Here is a 19,480-nt window from a genome sequence, read left to right on the forward strand (position 1 = left end):
ATCGATGACGATAAACGTAAACGTCGGTGGTGATAACCGACGGTTTGCCAACCGCTCGCAGAACAGGATCGATATTACCTACTTACTGTGCTTACGACAAAATTGTCGGTCAGTTGTCCCCTTTTTTAAGCTCTTCGCGTATTTCTACGCCTTTTTCGCCGACTGGTCGCGTCGAGAAACCTCATGGGAATCTCAAGGAGGACCTCGATGGAATTTTAAGATAAAACGCAATAAATCTGGTTGACGTATTCGGAAAGTGATTTATTTCGTGACTTGTTTAAAGGAAACTTAAGCTTTTTTTAATCTTGCAGTCGATTTATAAATGGCGAGTGGTGAAATTGAATTAATAAGAATAAATTTGATAAAGCTTGCCGACGTACACCAAAAACGATTTATTTTAGAACAAGCGATTTAATGCTCGCAGTCGAATCTCTTCTTGTCACGTAAATAGCAAAATTATTGGTTCGAATGGAAATCCCGACGCGATTATTACTTGTTAAACTCAACACCGTGACGAGTAGGATTTCAAATGTAATTTCACAGTTCTAACTTTGGAAAATGAAAGTTAATCGCAGCAGTGGGCAAACACGTGCGTACCACCAAGTGTCGTTAAAAGTACGCGGGATAATTCTGGAAATTGAAACAACCTACCGTTGGCGTTACAACTGACTGACAAAAGTGATATTATCGAGTAGACAGAAAATATACAATTCCAAATTAAGGACAATGTTTGTCGCGTTCTATGAGCATCGTGGCAATTTTGTTGGTTTTCGTGAGCGTCCCGTGTGTATTTAAATAAATGTTCGATCGTTCGACAATTTATTCGTCCAAAAGATTCGTTCGACTTTAAACAGCAACGAAGATAAATCTGACGTGATTACTCGTAGAAAAAGATATTAATATTTCCACAGTGATAATAATATTAACGTTCTTTCAAACTATAATGTAGTATAATATTCTGAAACTATAACATGTTTCTCTCATCCCATTCATTCTCACGCTACCATAGAACCTCCATCGAAATTGATCGTTACAGTCACCTCGTGTAATTTTCTACGAACTGCCCTCTTAATTAAAATTCTCACCGAACTTCGCCTTCTCCGGGGTGCATCTTCGTGGCGAGCCAGCTCTGGACGTGTTCAGGGGTTCCGGGTGAATAGGTGAGCAATTTGCAACCGGTGTAGTTTGCTGGTTAGAAATCCTCGAGGGTGGCAACAGGGAATGGGGCAGCAAGAGACTCAACTGGTGTTGAGCAGCCCACCATGCAGCCCCGGTCGACCCATAACCACCATACATCAGACCACAACGCATCTCTGCAAGCCAGAAAATTTCTATCTAGCGATCCTCGGCTCAATCATCTTTCCACTAGCCGGGAATTAATTCGGAAAGTTTTCGAACAAAGAATCTGTAGGTTTATGCTAAACGTGTAACACGTATTTTTTAGAAAGGTATATTTTTTTTTTTAAATAGTCGAATTATTATGAAATTTTTATTTATTTTGTAAATATAGAACACAGAAGAATAAAATTGTCCGATTGAAAGCTAATGTCAATCCCATCTAGTCTTCGAATTTTGATTTCAATCTTTCTATTTCGACGAATCAAAGAGACTTTTAATATTCTTAAGTTTTCTAAAAATATTTAAAAACTATCTTTAATGCTTTAAGATAGAACTTAAGAATATATATAAGAACAATTGTTTCGTATCTTCCTCAAACTTGAACAAATTTCGGATGATAGGAAAATATCATGATTGGGTCTAAAATGATTTAAAAAAGCGTTAGAAAATTATTATCGCAGCGAACTTTCTGACTAAATTTATTCTCTTATGCCTGTGTCTGTTTTGAATCATATTTCCTTTTTCTTTTTCCTAGAAAACTCCGTCATTATTTCTGGATAAAGTAAAAAAGCACGTTTATTTTTAGATGGACAACATTGGATATTCGTTAGCGATTCAGATACGACTATTCGATATAATGAGGCGAGCTATAACCGATATAAATATTTCAACCGAGAATAGAAGATCAAATAGGAGAGCTTAAATGGGCTGACGTTTGCTTCTAAATTCGACTGACCGAACGTTCATACAGATCAAGCTTCTATTATTTACGAAGTAACGTAAAATGAGACAATTTTGATGATCTCTTTGCAGATATATATAAAATAAATTATACAATTACTAGCTGGAGTATTTAAATACTCACTAGATACGATACAATTTTACAAGTGTACACGTATCAACCAAGAACAGCAGATTAAATGGTTTAGTTCTAAATTTGGCTGACTGCATTGACACGAATACGATCCTATATTTGTGAAGTAGCATGGTCTGTTCATGCTCTGTTTCTCAGTCTGACGTATCAAGTAGTCACAACAGATTCTGGTCAGACATATGCTATAAAACCTTGTTACGGTTGTACTAAGATAACGATCAACGAATACATCGAACGATGACAGAATGTCATAACTATAAAAATAAGAATTTCTAACAAACACGATATAACGAGCATTTGCCTAATTGGTCGAAGATGACGCGCCACGAACGTACCAGTCAATGATCGATTCATCTATTAGGATTACAAACATCTTGAAGCTAAATATTAAAATCAAATCGCGTTCTACGACTCTCCTATTTTCAACGATAAATAAAATTCTCCAACATCCTCCTATCTTTAATACGTACAACGTAACACTATATTCATACTATTTCGATACTAATCTATGATACTATAATAAATCTAATATTAATAGTAGCCATATCTGAAAGGAATTTCAAACGCTGAAACAAGCAATGGAATAATCACACGATAGTACGATATTACAGCTCAGCAACATATTACGGTAATCGTACGTAATACTTGATAAACGAATAAACCACGCAGTATCGTGTGAATTTGCATAAATACCCGCAGAGTATCGACGATACTGGCGATTGTGTTACCTCGTGCCGTGGTTGTGGTGGTCAGCGGTAGACTCTGAAGTCTGGCGTCGGGATTGCAGGTAGAGACGAGGGTGAAAGCGCTGAAACGGTCCGGTGTCGGTTGGCCGAGGCTCGTGGAGGAAGCCGAAGAAGGATTGGAGGATGTCGCAGCGGTGTTCAAGCTACTTGCAGCCGCGCCAGGACTCCACGGCGAAGGCGGCAGCGTGACGCTGGGGCTGCTAGGCGGTGAAAGCGTAGCCGGGGGTGACAGAGCGCCCGCCGGAACTCCAATGGCGCTGTAGTGAAGTTCCGGTTTCATGTACCAAGTACGCGGCACCGCTTCTGACGAGCAAACCGTGAAAACATACATTTTTATACATCTTTTACACGCTCCTGCTGTCGCTAGACTGAGGACTTTTATGCGATCGTGGAAAATTTGAAGGCGCACGAATCGACAGAGTGTACGTAATACGGAAAAATATACGAAATGTTCAAAATATGGTACTCTTTGTGATACGTAGTAGATAAGACAATCGCCCACCTGGCTTCCAACTTCTAAATTCTAAGTATCGGAAAAATTTGAATAAACATTCACGATTTACTTATCGTTTAACGTTATCGTGGCATTACGAAAATTGTTTAACACAAATGGAGTATCGCACCCTACAGGCGATAGATACGTTGTTCCTAGAAACGATCGAGTAATAAATATTCGTCTGGTACCAAAGAGAGTCGCCATAAAATCGTTAGTCTGCTTGAGAGCTGCAACCAAATTCTGCCAATTGTTCGATAATTTTCTGTAGAATAAAAGTTTGAAAAATCTTGAAAAATAATCAATCGGTAGTATCGGTTTTAAATATTTTAACGAAAGCCGAAGACGAGAAGAACGTTTGATTGTTTCGAACGAAAGTGTCTAAAATCGCGCTATTAACGCGTTGTATCTACGAAATCGTATACTCGATCGAAAGAATATGGAAATGGTGTGCAATTGTTAGAAGGATTCTGTTTTTATCGAATTCAAACGGCAGGATATAGAGAAAATTGCGCGTGTCCTGTTTTAAAATGGATTTCTATTACATTTAGATGGGAGCCGAGTTAATGCGTTATTCTCGCGAGTCATAGGTAGCCACGGCTATCAGATTTATAGGGAAAATCACAAACATGCTCCTCCCCCGAACGAGAACTATGAATTATACATCGTAGAACATGCGTGCGCGTGTCCATCCAAGAGACAGTGTTCCTAATCTGATCGTACGCTGAAACGGACGTGATTGTCCGACGAACTTTATTCGCGGCCAACTCTGATAAGCTAGCAATCAATAAGATCTCATCTATCCATCATCTATCCTTTTAAAAGCTTAAAAATCGAAAACAAAGTAGAAACAAATTGCACCACGGTTAGATATCTTATAAATAGTTTTTACCAATATATACAGAGTGTACATTTTTATCGGCATTTACGATTTTCCAACTAACGCTGTTTAATCGTCTCTGTTAATGCCTGTAATTTTTCTCTATCCTTCGCAATATTAATCTGTTTATAGTAATAAACACGCAAAAAAGGAGAGGAGGACCCGAAGCACGTAGTAGAGGAGATGCGAGATTACAAGAGGAGCAATAAACACGGGGGAAGTGCTGAAGGAGACTGGAGAAGGACTGACAGAACCGAAAGTCATAATAGTGAAGAGAAGAATAGCAGAAGAGAGAAAGGAACGACAGGGAGGGAGCACAGCAAGGAAGCAAAAACCAAAGAAGGACGTCGTTGGAAGTCGTTCAAAGGCGAAAGGTACGGATTAAGATTAAATAAATAAATAAAAATAAATAGTAATATACCTGACCTTAGATATTCGTAACAACGTAAAAGAAAATTATCTAGCCTCGTAAGATGTTTCGTGTCTTTTAAAGCAATTGCCTTTCTATTTATTAGCGTTGTTGTTATTACCAGCTTACGTCTACCGGATATTTCTAACAATCAGCTAAATTCTCCTTCGACCGACTCGAAGAATTCTCCATTCACGTACTACTTAGACAAATTTCACGCGCAATTTAATTACGTGATTACAATAAGCCCTTTATGGCAAATCAATTTCGATTACTTTCAACGCTCGACTCGTAATCCAAGAAGAACGCAATAAGAGAATGAGTCAAACAACAGATAACAGAGTTAATTTCATAAACAAATGTATCGTTCAGAAAAATAAGGAAGTTGCATTAATATTAATAATAAGATTAACATTCTAAGGCAAAACGAAACCGAATAACTTTCTTGCACGGTAAGCTTCTCCGAAAGGCATAAGGAGACACGAGCACGCAACAACGGAAGAAAACGTGAATCGTTAAAGTCGAAGGTTTTCAGGTAATAGATAATGTTCGTACATATACACAGACGTAGTTAATAATCGCGCCTCGTTGTTTGAATAAATCTGTAATGCGATTTGCAAACACGACTGTATGAGTGGTTCCTGTTTTGCATAGATAACGAACGATAATGTCCGAGTTCGATGTCAATCACCGACCATTACCTACTTACAAGTCAGCTTTAAAATTGCTTGCATATTGTTATACGAAAAAAAGGGGGAAAAAAAATTATAGTTTCGACTTTTGGCTAAATAATTTGGCTAAACAGGTCGTTCGAGACTGGAATTCTCAACGAAACAAAAGGATGTACCTTCAGCGTTCTGATGGTCAGCGAAAGAGAAAAAACGTGTTGGTAGCGAGATTCGATTTTACAATTTTCTCAAATTTGATTTATTCTATACGATTTATCAATATGATTTGCACAATACGCATTGTGATTTATATTCCAGCTTTTTCACATTTAGAAATCAACGTTCACGAATGACAGACGTTTCGATCGACTCATCATCCGCCACCTAATTACGAAAAAGCTAGCCAAAAAGACGTTTCATTGGAAATCTTGAACGTGATCGTAGGTGAGAATCGATCCATCTGGTCACCGATTCTTCGCTTCGTTAAAATGTGTATAAACAAGTGTACACATCAACGAACGTCAGCGTTTCCGTCTCTTTCTTTTAACGAAGACGCTTCTGGGACCACGAAACTAAGAGAATCTTAGTCATTGATAGGAACAGTTGTCCGGTAAAAATCTGACACATGTGTACTCTGTTACTAAAGAGATTATGCAAACATTTGGTCTTTTTCTTTCAACAAAATGAAACCGAATTTATTCGACATTTAACCGACATTTTCGATCCAACACTTATAATTTCTAAATATTATAATTTCTTCTTTACGACCAAGTCTGTTTTTCCAATACACTGTGATATTACTTGTTGCAAGATTTTCCATCGAAATTCCATCGCTTCTATATACGAATTTTCTTTCGTTTTACAAGGAAATAATGGACGCACAATATCTTTCGTTTTATATTATTTTATCGAATCACGTATGATTCATTTTGTTCTATCAAGATAAAGATCGCAACGTTTGATAGACTAGGTTTCGTGTTTGTATAAAGATACACCGTTGTAACAGACGAGTCTGTAAAAGAAAGACAACCTAATATTACAAATTTTACAACGACGTCGATTTTCTTTTAGAATTTTATATTCTCTCCCACCAAATTATAACGCTATTTCTCGCAAAACTTTCCATCGAAATAATCTTATGGTTTGTAAATGCTATAAATACTTTTTGTAACGATATTATGCTAAATTTTAATATTTGTCATACTGAATACGAAAGACCCTGAAATTCGTGAAAAGCGAAGGTATCGAAGAGATAAGGAGTGAATGTGAATTTGAATTATGACATTTTGAAACAGGATTTGCGATTACTTTGATCTGTTTTAACGTCATTGGCAATACGTACAAATATTTGCTGCTGCCATTCGTGTGCGCTAATAACATTCTGGTTCCTGTGTATGTTCCGAGTGTATGCACACTTTTAATATATCTTTTTATGCGGCAGATATACAAGGTCGCGATAATACGAATATTTCGAACAACCTTGAAAATTTGAGTATCTGCTACAAGTTTCGCGATAAGCAACATTTTTCATTTTAAAATTGATATCTCGCTATAATTAATTTTTTAAATCGTTCGTTTAATTCTTTTTCCCTTTATTCATTCCATTAAAAATGTACATAATCTTCACGCGATACAACAACGGTATAGATTATTATAAATATTAAAAATATATATTATAAATAGAAGTAGCGAATAGTTTGCGATTGTATCGGTTTTAAGTTGAGATTCCTTTAGAATCTCCATCAAATAAGAGAATAGTTTTGAAATTTCGAAATAGCTATTCATAAATTTCAATTTGCAAGAAGCGATAATTGTAAACTTTTCTAGATTACAAAAACAGTTAAAAACTAAACCTGACAAACTAAATACGAAAGGTATTTTTTCATCGCCAAAAACTAATAACCTGAGAATCCGTATACTTTCTGCTAGATTAACAAAACTACAAGAAGTACAAGAAGAAGAAGAAGAAGAAGAAGAAGAAGTAATCTGATTAAACCGATACCGTCATCCGCTCTCGGCTTAACGAAATACCTAATCCTCCTTGGTAAATCGACATCATCGAAAAACCGATATCTTCTCTTTCGACCGGATAAAATACAAAAAGAAACAATCTGTATATGCACTTACATCGAAAAAGAATCGCATAATTTTATCGATATTTTATCGCTACAATATTTCTACGGGGAAATTTCCCAGCAGAATTACGAACATAAATTTAATATCACGAAAACGACTTCCACATCTCCAAGTGTCATATATCAAATCAGCTAACATCATCGAGATAATCGCCGAACTATATTTAATATCATAATTTTGCCATAAATTTCCATTGGAATACGTGAAAAATAACACAAGGTCGATAGTATATTCATGGTAAATTCAAGCGGAGGCGAGATTCGTTTTCTCAAGCACCGTATCACCTCCCTGTGAAACTTGTCTCTCTGTTACCAAGACGCTTCGCGCCAATCGATCGATTCCATTCGCGCGAATCACAGCGGAAGAAAGGAACAACGAGAGGAAAGCGAAGAGATGCGGAAGAAACTCACCGCACATTGCGTCCAATTGGTCGATCGATTAGTCCCCTAAGTCTTGCGACTGTTCATGGAGGCGAGCAGCGAATCGTAGTCTCTTTTTATTGGCACTAGAGATCAAGGAACGCACAAACGACGTACACAATCGGTATCAACCCCACAGACAGTCCCGACGCACGTACAGTTTTTCCATTCACTGGGCTGCTCGCTGGCGATCCTCCACGTGGTTCGCCAAGGTCGCGGTCTCGTACCCGGTTCGCGCGTCCAAGGCGGTTCAGTTCGATGCTTGGAATCGATTATTACAGATGCAAGACGAGTAACACTTCTCTAAGAAACGTATTTTCAACACTCTTTCAAGCCAGATGATTTTTCTATCACAAAGCAACGTTGTATGCGGTTGTACGCAGTTGATAACAGAATAATTTTCTTCGAATCGTGAGAGGCGATCGATGAAACGAGCAAGTAGACGGAATCGGATGATCCGTAGAGCAAAGAAGAGTTACACAGGTAGCCCGACAGCTGTCCGTTGGTTGGTCTTCCGGAAGATACTCTCGGAGCGTCCTGGCTAACAGCAGGACCCTGACTGGCCCCGGTCTGACCGACGAGGGTACACGCACGGTCTCGCGTGGAGCGCGCGTCGCAGTCTGCCCGTGGCTCGGCTGCTTACCTGCTCGGCTTTTCTCTCTTCTCACCTGCGCTTCTCCGCTACCTGGAGGCCACGCCTACCGAGCTCGCATGCGGCTAACTTTAACCCACGGGAAGTAGCGCGCTGGTGGGGTGCGCGTTGCTTCATCCCCTCTTTGGCAAGGATAGTCGGACAGCAGACAATCTTCCTTCCTCTTCCCGGCGAACGGATGCACGCGAGCGCGCTTCGGAAGCCGCTTCCACGGACGTTAACCGTTGCATCGAATTCTCCAATCTCGGCACGTTGGCGGTGTCGTATTGATTTCTCGCGTTAAAAATGGGTATATTTGAAATGGGAAATCGTTTTGGGCAAGTTTGCTTGGTCGTTGAAATACGTCTACGTTGTTTCTATTGGATTATTTTTACATCTCAATATCGATGCATATGTGTATGTGTTTGTAAAAATGACGAATATCTTGCTAATTCCGAACGAGAACGTTAAAAGGTTGGATAGTGGTCGCATGGAATCGTATACCTAACTTTGGTTGAAATTGGTTGAAAATGAGCGCTGCAAGTCGAAAGAACTTTTTTTCCATCGCCTATTGGTTTTAGATAGAAACACTCGGATATGGAGTAAAAATATTCATGGACTATTTATTATAATTTTAACCATTAACCTAGTACGTATCTCTTTAAATATCAAATACGTTCGCCAGGTACTTACATAACCTACACACTGGAACGTAACTTTGAAATTCATTGATTTTCCATCTTGCTTTTGCCAAAGAATTATCATACGCAGACTACAATTTTTTCTCGCGAAAATCAGTTGATTTCTACGTTTCTTGGCAACCACGGTGGCTAAATTTAATTTATCTTAAATCTCTATCCACGTACATTTAACTCTGTCTTTCCAAATACAAATCGCAATAACCGAACCGAAAAACGCAATATCCTCCTCAGTTTACGAAAAAAAAAACCGATCCTAACCTCAGCTGAAATATTCAAATTATATCATAATTATAATTTGAATATTTATAAATATAATTATGTAACCATACACAGATACTAAATGGATACTAAACAGCTGCTAAACGTAGAAGCGACAGACCGATGAATCGGGACACGTAGATCGGAACCTCGGAATTACGCGCGAAATTTCAAATCTCGATTAACCCTATGTACATGAACATGTACATGAACGAACATGTAACATGAAGAACATGAACGCACGAATATATAGAAAATGGCGTATAGTAAGAGCGGGATAGGAGAGGAAATTGTCTGTGTACGGATTAGTTGATCTTACGCATCTGTGAGAGAGCAGCGAGACCGGGACGATTCTGTGAGACCAATAGGCAGCCGAGACGGCGGAGCGAGAGCGATGCGCGCGCATACTAGCGCCGCGGCGTAGATTTGATTCGGCGCGGGTCGCGCGAAGAAGGAGAGCCACCAGTGCGTCTGCGCCGACCGAACACGTTCTATTGGGCCGCCTTCCTAGAACCGGGTCCACCTTCGATAATCGCGCGTGACGTTCTAGTCGAATTTGGATTAGGCAGCCACCAATCCGTGACCTTGACGTCTTCCATCGACACCGCAACGGTAAATGTTATCGAGAGAACGTATCCGAAAGTGGAATCGAACGCCTCGTTGTCGTCGTCGTCGTGGCACTACAATCGACTTCCAGTCGATGTAGGTCAGGACCACGCTATTGCTGCGATCTGCCGCGTTCTCAGAAACGAAAATTGTTCACTTCCGGAAGTCAGACCCTTTATTTTTCTTTTTTTTTTTTTTTTTTTTCTTAAATTAAGGGTTTCCAAGAAACACGTGACAAACACTTTGATTCGAGAACGTAATGGTAAAGATAATTTTTGATAGAAACATTCGATGCTTTTAAATATTACGAGATGTTAGGTATTATATTTAAAGTATTCTTATAGATATCGTGTCGAAGAATATTGAGACGCAAGGACGGTGCGATGAGATACTGTCCACTGCTACTGTTATATGTAAGTATTCACAAGTTCACCAACTTTTCAATGCATTTAAATGGTTTTTGAAATTGAACCGATAAAAATTAATTAATCGCAAGATTGAAATTAAATTATTCGATAATTTTCTAGATAACGTCTAACGGAAGAATGAATTGAAAACTGAAATCCTGTATATCGACTATTTTGTATTTAAATTACCTTCGACAGGTAATAAATAATTCCACGTAAGCAATAAATTGCCCACGAGACTAATGTAATTAATGTTATTAGTACTAATTATATATTTCGTGTGTAAATATCTTTGATACGGACACTCGATGATGTAGAAACGAAAGTATGGAACCGGTGAGAAAATGATGCGAAAGATAAAATGGAAGAACGGAATTTTCTATAAAACGGTATATTTTACTTGACGTTAATACTTTTATTAACTTTTTAAATAACAGCACGTTGCAAACTGTCATTTCGCGAATATACCAAAATACTCGTTTGCCGCAGGTAACTCTTTCTCCAAAAATGGCCAAGAATTGAAAAACTCACGCGGTCAGTTTAATTTCGTGTGAATTACACTTGACCACCAGTTCGAAATCATTAATTCCTACCTTGTCAGTCACGACGAATACTTGCTTCCAGGCAATTAAACTACTTTCTCGCTTGTCACAAAATATCGATCGCAATCTTCGGAAATGTATAATGAACATCTACTATTACGTATGTAAACTGTTTTTGTCCGTATAATAAATATCTTATTTCGAGCAGAGAATCAAGAAGCAAAGATAATATCCGACGATTAAAAATACTCTTCTACCCAAAGTCTGTAAATTACAAACAGTCTTCACAAATTACGGAGCTCCACTTACCGCGACATTTTTATTGAAATACAAAATTATATTCCAATAGATCGTAGGTAATCGATCGGTTGAATTCGAACTTGAACTCTAACTGTAACCTATATGGACGTAAGATCATAAATAACGAAGAGAATTAGCGAGCCGAACAAACTTTTATCGCGTCGTGAGCCACTATCTTGAAATACGAAAAGACGTTAAACAGGACGTTTCAACCTATCAACCAGGTCATCTCGAAAGCCCCGATAATCAGGTAGTCAAGCTAAATCAATTGATTTCCAATTTACTCCACGCCAATTGTATCTCTTACACGTGCATATACCCTAAGGAAGAAAAATTATTATAGCAATTTCATGGCAAAACGAGCGAAGAATTGGCTCGTCTTTCCCTACAATAATTTTAACGGCTAATCCAAGGGAGTGAAAACAAGGAGGAGCAGCCATAATTCGTCGACAGCGAAGGCCTTAAACATCCCCCATTTTCCATACCCTTACAATCTGATTCTTTCACAGTCCTGCACCAGGCCACGAATATTCCAAGATCCCGATGACCCATTAAAACGCAACTTTAGGGTAGCACACTTTCACGACAAAACGAGGCGATTCCTACGGCGTCGAAATAGAAGGAGACAAAAGGTAGACAAAAGAAAAATTTCCAACCGAGAGTACAATGCTGACAGATGGAAAAGAGAAGGAAAGAACCTGGCCACGGTGTATTATCGGAAACGGAGTGCTTTCGTGGCGAGGAGTGCGTGGCGAAGAATGTATTGAAAGCAGGTCCCGATGTCCTTAACCCACTCGTGGTCTCGCGTCCCGCGATAACGAGCTACCTGGCAACTTCGGATAAGTGAAACTTGCATAATTGGCTACCGTAGGAGGGACGAAGAAAGAACTCGACCAGCAGGTAACTGCACCTGCGATGTCTCCAAGGTGCGCGCGTGCGCCCGGCCGGCTTGCCGGAGGAACGTGTGCTTCTACAACGAGACCACCGCATCCGGACGAACGATCAAAGGAGACTCGAACGTTCAACGTTTCGAAGAACCCACCGAATCACGCTCATCGACGGAAGTACGATTGATCGTGCGTATTCCAATTGTTGCTTCTTAGTCCATTGTTTCATATACGCTCGTATATATATGTAGCTTACGCGAACGTATTGAAAATTACAGGAAATTTGTACGCCTTTATCGTATGTGTTGTATGGAATATTTGGAAATTTCATCAGCACCACGAGCAGGCACGGCTGTCGTCGTTATACTGAGAAACATTACGCAGTTTTATATTAGTTCGACTGTAAAAGTTATCGTATATAAGAAATATTGTAACAAGTAGGAGTCTACTTTGGATACTTTATACACTTTCGTGCGTTATCTATTGGTTTCTGCGTTTTTTAATTTTGCGTAAATGCAAACAGAAACGCACAAACGTTCGCAGTCTCGTCATAATTACGACGATGAGCGAAAATAAGTTTCAATTTGGTATACTACTGATCATTTTCCATCGTATCGGTTACGGTAGCTGTTATTGTCAAGTAGAATTCTATTTTCTAAAATTAGGCTGTCGCTCCTCCCTTAAGCTTTCTTTTGTCCGCCAGTTGTGCGTTAATACGATTGGAAGCCAATCAACGTAAACAAAAACACAGTGGGATCTCGTAACAGCGTCAATGAAATTTCAAAATATTTTGAATAACACACGCGATCTATTCGTGAAATAGATCACAAGTGACGTAAATTCGTAAGTGGCCATTAATTTCGTTATTCTCGGTCGTTCAGATATTACGAATCTAAAAAGACAAAGTAGCAAGCTGAATAAAAATTATGCGATAATAAATAAAAATTTGGCAAACGGTGTTAGTTTCTGATACATTGGAGTCATACGAAGCAAAGACGAAGGAAGAGAAAACAGGGTTTCTCGAAAGGAACGAGGTACATATTCCTGTCGCGCTGATTCTTCCAACCTGCAGCTTGACAGTTTTGGCACGTTGCGTGCTTACACGCGAAAACGTATGAATGGATGTCCCACGATCCGACCGCAAACCTTCCTGCCATTTGGAGAGGATGCGTGAAATCTTTCTCGTCGAACGACTCACTCCAGCCTGAGACCGAAAGGATGCATCTTTCAAAGGTATAATATATCTTTCGAGTATAATGTAGTTACTGGTATGATCTTCGGTTTTTATATGCCGTTGAAGTCGTATTTCTTCGAAATAAACTTCATCCGTAACGAGAGGTTCGTATAAACGATACACGTAAATCTAAATTTGTCAGTTAATTGGTCTCTTTAACGTTAACTTGACTTTATCGATATAAAATTGTTGTTCCCTTCTTTCGGATATAACGTAAGGTTTTACGTACGCGATTTTTTAAGTTGAACGGAAGAAAATTAATTCGTTTAAGATAGAAACGTTGTCGAATTTAATTATAGTGAAAGCGAATGCTAAACGTCGAACTTTTTTTTTTTAAGAGAAAGCATATCGTATAATTATTTGAAAAGAACGCGACTGCAAAAGCGCAGCGCCGGCTTAGGAAGAAGAAAAATTCCAGAATGGATCGGAGAAGCGATATTTTGGGAATAAAAATTTCAACGGATTCTCAAGCAATATTTTAGTCGCGTATAAACGAAGGAAAAATATACGTGGAAGCATGTCGATGAAGCCGCGTATATTACATTTAACAGCACGACGACGACGTCGAGGATACGAAAGGATAAAAAGAGAAAAACATCGCGAAGAACCAGAACGTACAAGCTGTTTCGTTTCAGGCAATAGTTATTAATCAATCGTTATTTCGAACGGTACACCATCGAGATTTGTCCTGGGCGAAAGCTTTTTAATCTCCCGTCGAGATCCCGTGGATCGTTACGAAACGGTGCTTAAAATGCAGGTGCAAGGGAGAATACCTAATAGCGGGCGCAGCTTGAGGGGTGAGGTGCAGCAGTAAAAGGAATAATTAACGAGTACCAGCAATTATCATGGAACAGCTTGCGGCCGCAAACGTCAACCACGATCCTCAAGTTTTATCATTCGCTTAATTGTTAAATATGGTCGTTTCTATCGACGATAAAGACAAGACGATTTCATTAGTAGTAGCACAGAATATTATTTACAGGGATCGTGTGACAATTGTCTTCAGAATTTCACAAAGTTTAATGGAATATCCTTTCTGGATAAGTATTAATCGATAATTATACACTGGCTACCAGAAGTACTAGGGCGCTCAATCGGTGCGATCCTTGTGAAATTCTGACAAATTTTTTGTATTTTACGTTACGAAGTATTTTACATTACAAAGCACGCGCCAACGAATTTACGACGATTTATAACGAAAGAGTTGAAACATGAAAACAGTGGAAAGCATTCAAGAACAATTGGTAGTGTACATCTTTGATTAAAACTCAGCTTGTAAAAGATCAAATAGCATCAAATTGTGTCCTCTGTCTGCGTGTATGTACGCATTTTTTAAATTGTTTATTTAAAATTGTAATCGATAGTGTATTTCCTTGCTTAAAACTCAGCTTGTAAAAGATCAAATAGCATCATATTGTGTCCTCTATCTGCCTGTATGTACGCATTTTTTAAATTGTTTATTTAAAACTGCAATCGATAGTGTACATTCTTGCTTAAAATTCAGCTTGTAAAAGATCAAATAGCATCAAATTGTGTCCTCTGTCTGCGTGCATGTACGCATTTTTTAAATTGTTTATTTAAAACTACAATTGATAGTGTACATTCTTGCTTAAAACTCAGCTTGTAAAAGATCAAATAGCATCAAATTGTGTCCTCTATCTGCCTGTATGTACGCATTTTTTAAATTGTTTATTTAAAACTGCAATCGATAGTGTACTTCCTTGCTTAAAACCCAGCTTGCAAAAGATCAAGCAGCATCGAAAAATAAACCATCAAATTGTGTCCTCTATCTGCGTGTATGTACGTAATTTGGAAATTATTTATTTAAAATTATATATCACGATAAATGTATCGATACGATGATAACAGATAACCACGATGTAGAAGTGAGCATATAAAGTACGCTATAAATAAAATGTCGTTTCTTATTTATGGGCTGCGCACGTTTATGAAACTTACATTTTGATCTGCGTGTATAACACGACAGAGAAGAGGCATAAAAATTCATCGGTTTCGAAGGGAACGGAACCGTCTCAAATCCAATAACGCTTCCGTTCCGGGTCCGAACCGAACAGTGAATGGTAGAAAAAGTAGGTGTTCGAAAGGCAATTAATGAGCGAGCGTAATTATTGGCGGATGGACAGATTGGGGCTGACATGGTGGTTCGCGTGCAACGATCGCTTCCCGTTTCCCTGTGGCGTTACACGGAAATCATTCGAGACTTACAACCACTCGTTCCTACACTTGTCACACGTAATTCTGCAATTTTGACTGGTCACGCATACAAATACCGCGTCATATTTTTTCTTGCCCAGTTTCGACCACGTTGCAAACATCGTGTGTTTTACTTTTTAAAATATTGTATCGATTTCTTTCGTATAATTATATCGCTGGAAAAAATGCGAACACGTAGCTGCGTTTACGAAAGGTGAGGGCCGGGTAAAATTCATTGCTAACGATAAGATCGTCTTTTTTTACAAAATATCTAAACGCGCTCAAACCAAGTACAACGCGAAACTCAAAAAAAGCAGAAAACCCGATTTATCTCTGGTATTTTGGTTTATCAAAAATTCCCTCTTGCGTTACAGACACTTATGGTCTTAGGATGGCTCGGACAAAATTTCGATCTAACCTTACGTTAGGTTGTCTGAAAAGTTTCATTCGTTTCATAAGTGGAATAATAGATGCACGACATTTTCTATTTTATATTATTTTATGGATTTACGTATTTTCCATTTTCTAGTAATAGAATAAAATGGATCAGACGTAGTTCAATAAAAGAACATATAAACAAAAGATGTTGTGCATCTACTACTTGCTCGTAAAACGAAAGAAACTCTTGGAACAACCTAATAGATTACAACTACACTCTTCTACGCGAATTAACGACAGTTTGCCCTCAAGTAACAACGACACGCGTTACTTTCCAACGAAATTATGTTCATGACATCTGCCCACCGCGTAACCTCATAAACCAATCAACAGTTAAATCAATACGCAATTAACTGATCTCAGAAGCTAGCCTAATTCAAGAAAAGAAAAAAGACTACAGATAAGAAAGGTGCAACAGAAACGATGTTGCCGATATTGTGGCGTGTTTCGATCGAGCAGGCGATAGAATTCCGGTGAATTAGTCGGTAAGAATCTATCAAGAATGCAGAAGTCACGGAGGGTGAAGAAGGCGCGTGCACGAAGGATGCAAGGCGAGGATGCACCGAGCGGAACGTGCACCCGACGCGGAGGAGCCGGCTAGCACCCGATGCTTCCCTTTCCCTTGTTCTCCGAGCGGATCCTCCATTGGCGTATCACCTGCCTTTCCGTTGCTTCGCGATTACCGGATTTTGATTCGAGCGCCAGATGTCGGGGCTCGCGTTCCAGGGACTCTATCAAATCCGAAATCATCCATTCCGACGAACCGTTATTGCTGTTACGAGCCTATCTGGCTGATGTTAAGCGACGCCATCGGGATCATATCGTCGATCGTATTTACGATACGAGTTACGATCGTTTCGTAGTTTCACTGTCTTCTTTTTACGTTCTTACGCTCGACTTGCATTAGAGAATTTTATAAGTTCTTAGAACATATTCGAGTATGGATCGAATTAAGTTTACACGTAGTACGTTTACTAAATTAAGCGATACGTAGTATCGTAATTATGTATGAAGAGTATTTGATTATACAATAGATATAGCTAATACGTTTGGAAGAATAGATACAAAAAATATATATAACTTGCAATTTCTATCATCAATCGTTTTGCTTCGTCTCAGGTTCTCTTACTTTAAGATTTAATCTGCGGCGTAAGATGTTGTACGTTTACAAGATATAAGTTAAACTTCGTTTGTACTATACACGCGTAATTTATAGGATACCATCAAAGGAAAGATTATACATCGGCAGTAAAAACAATGTAAGATTTTCTTATCGATCGTTGGTTACGATCTTGGGACTTCTTCCATTACATGCGTTGGCCACAAATGAATATCAGAAGCAATTTACGTGGCACTAAAGGAAACCAAAATTGCTAGTACGATGCCTGATATTGTACTAATATATATTCACAACGTGTGCTTAATCCACGTTGCAAAGAAGAAAACAAGAAGAACAAAATCTCATTTAAGTAATTGACGAATCGATCAAGTTTCCAAAGGAAACTCGATAAGAACGAAGAAGTACGGCTACACCTGAGCACATCTTCCTCGACGATGGAAGGAAATGGCGTGAGCTACGCCAATGACAGACAGCACGTGACTACAGGGCACGCGCCGGCACGCGCCACATTTCTCACAGAAAGCACGCGTCTTTCTTTCCCTCTCTCTTTCTCTCTCTGCCATCCCCTCCATCGACTCTTCTCATCCCACCTTTCCCTACTCTCTTTCACGCTGTATCCCCCTTTTCTCTCCGTATTCTCATTCTCCGCTTCTCTTTATCCGTGTTCATCCTCCTTCGTTTCGTTTTTCTGCAGCCGAAATTTTCAATTTCTTTCCCTCGTCTGCCATTTCTGTGTCTCCTCGTTGGTGTTATTCACGATCTTTATCGCACAAATGATTCAATCGATCTTGAATTTCTGCCTCTCAATGATAAATGTTGGTCGTTGCTGAACGTGGAATGATGAAAACGTAAAGAATCGAAGAAGAAGATGTGCGGAAGGTTTGCCACGTTGTCGATGGCACTGTAGAGCTATGAAGCTTTTCCGTGTGTTTATTGGTTTTCCTTCGTCGTGAACCTTCCTTCCTGGCGATCCTGGTAGCTGAGATATGGCTATTTGCGAAGCAAGTGGTTTCCTTTTGATTGTACCGCGAGTGTGTATAATAAGAAACGTTTGAATTTATTACAAGAGGACTGCGTATAATTCTGTTTCTTGGTACCAAAGTATTCAGAAAAGCAGCAATTACCACAGTATTGTCCTGAATTGCAAGTATACCTAACGTTAACAAACTGCATTCCTAAAGAAATATTAATCGTTATGCAAAGCGTTATCAATTTTGTAAAAAGTTAAGATTGTCCCTATGTAAAATTAACTAAACGTATTAACGAAAAAAGCTACCACAAATTACGAAACTAATAGACGTTTATTCGTAATCTATCGAAGCAAACGTTTATTACATATTACGCTTCATCAAGATCATTTTATATTGTCCTTATACGTATTTCTACTTCTTTTTCTCCCATACATTTTCAAAATCGACCAAACAGACGTTTACCTTGTGCAGCTTGATGCACCTTAACATTGACTGACTAATGAGGCAAGAATAAGGATTTAATAACGGAATAAAAAAAAAAGAGCGAGACAAAGAATAAGACAAATGTACCATCAAAATCACAAAACGTAAAGCAGAAACACGCGCCAATGCCGTTTCCACGCTGAAAATATCTCACAAGTAGACCTCTCATTAATCACTTAAGGTCTAAGTAACCAAACGTCCGATTGATAAACCATCGGACACGAGCCGATGAAACTCTGTTTATCGACCTTCGTCAATTTTACGACTGTTCAGAGGTTAGGGTGCGTGCAGTGTGGAATAAAGTGAGTCGTCAAAAATGGCGAAATCTCGATACGATCTCTCGAAAAAAGGACGAGGAAGTAACGATGGATGGAAAGAATGCGGCAGAGCGAGAGAAGGGGAAAGGGCGAGAGATTCATCGACGATGATTCGTCATTGTAACGGGGTGTCGGGTCTGTATGGGCAAAAAGGAACATCTCGAGACTGCTTGACCGAGGCCAGCATTTTTCAAGGTTCGAGGGCCGGATAGTTACCGGGCGCAGGAAGCATCCGAAAATCCTTGCCTCGCGCAGCCTCGAGAGACGCGCCATGCATTATTCAGGAGGCTGTGCGCGTGTTGCTCGTCCGCCGTGTTTACGTATGTAGTACCTATGTACATACGGCGCGCGTGTGCGCGTTGACGTCACTACGCTCGCCCTGGCGAGGAAGATACGAGGCACGCGTCC

The 19,480-nt window shown here is 39.2% G+C and overlaps 1 protein-coding gene and 1 long non-coding RNA gene across 3 annotated transcripts in view; one reads left to right on the top strand and one right to left on the bottom strand.

The window, feature by feature from the left end:
• Positions 1–8,630, bottom strand: part of LOC100747419 (zinc finger protein 628) — a 34,277-nt gene extending 25,647 nt beyond the window's left edge. The window contains exons 1-3 of one of the 2 annotated variants that reach the window (XM_003492557.4): positions 7,955–8,629; positions 2,941–3,261; positions 1,086–1,313 (exon numbers count right to left, since the gene is read on the bottom strand). In XM_003492557.4, the coding sequence (XP_003492605.2) occupies positions 1,086–1,313; positions 2,941–3,261; positions 7,955–7,961 (556 nt within the window). In that variant the 5' untranslated portion in view covers positions 7,962–8,629. Of the gene's footprint in view, positions 1–1,085; positions 1,314–2,940; positions 3,262–7,954 lie in introns of both variants that reach the window. The other variant, XM_024370471.2, reaches the window with a different exon arrangement.
• Positions 8,631–9,839: 1,209 nt separating this feature from the next.
• On the top strand, positions 9,840–11,335 carry LOC117152181. Its single transcript, XR_004462478.1, has 4 exons — positions 9,840–10,421; positions 10,504–10,572; positions 10,687–10,955; positions 11,056–11,335. It is a non-coding gene; the product is annotated as an uncharacterized LOC117152181 (long non-coding RNA).
• Positions 11,336–19,480: the final 8,145 nt, after the last annotated feature.

Source organism: Bombus impatiens, unplaced genomic scaffold, assembly GCF_000188095.3.
Source record: "Bombus impatiens unplaced genomic scaffold, BIMP_2.2 scf_0765, whole genome shotgun sequence".
In the NCBI taxonomy this organism is placed as follows: Eukaryota; Metazoa; Arthropoda; class Insecta; order Hymenoptera; family Apidae; genus Bombus; species Bombus impatiens.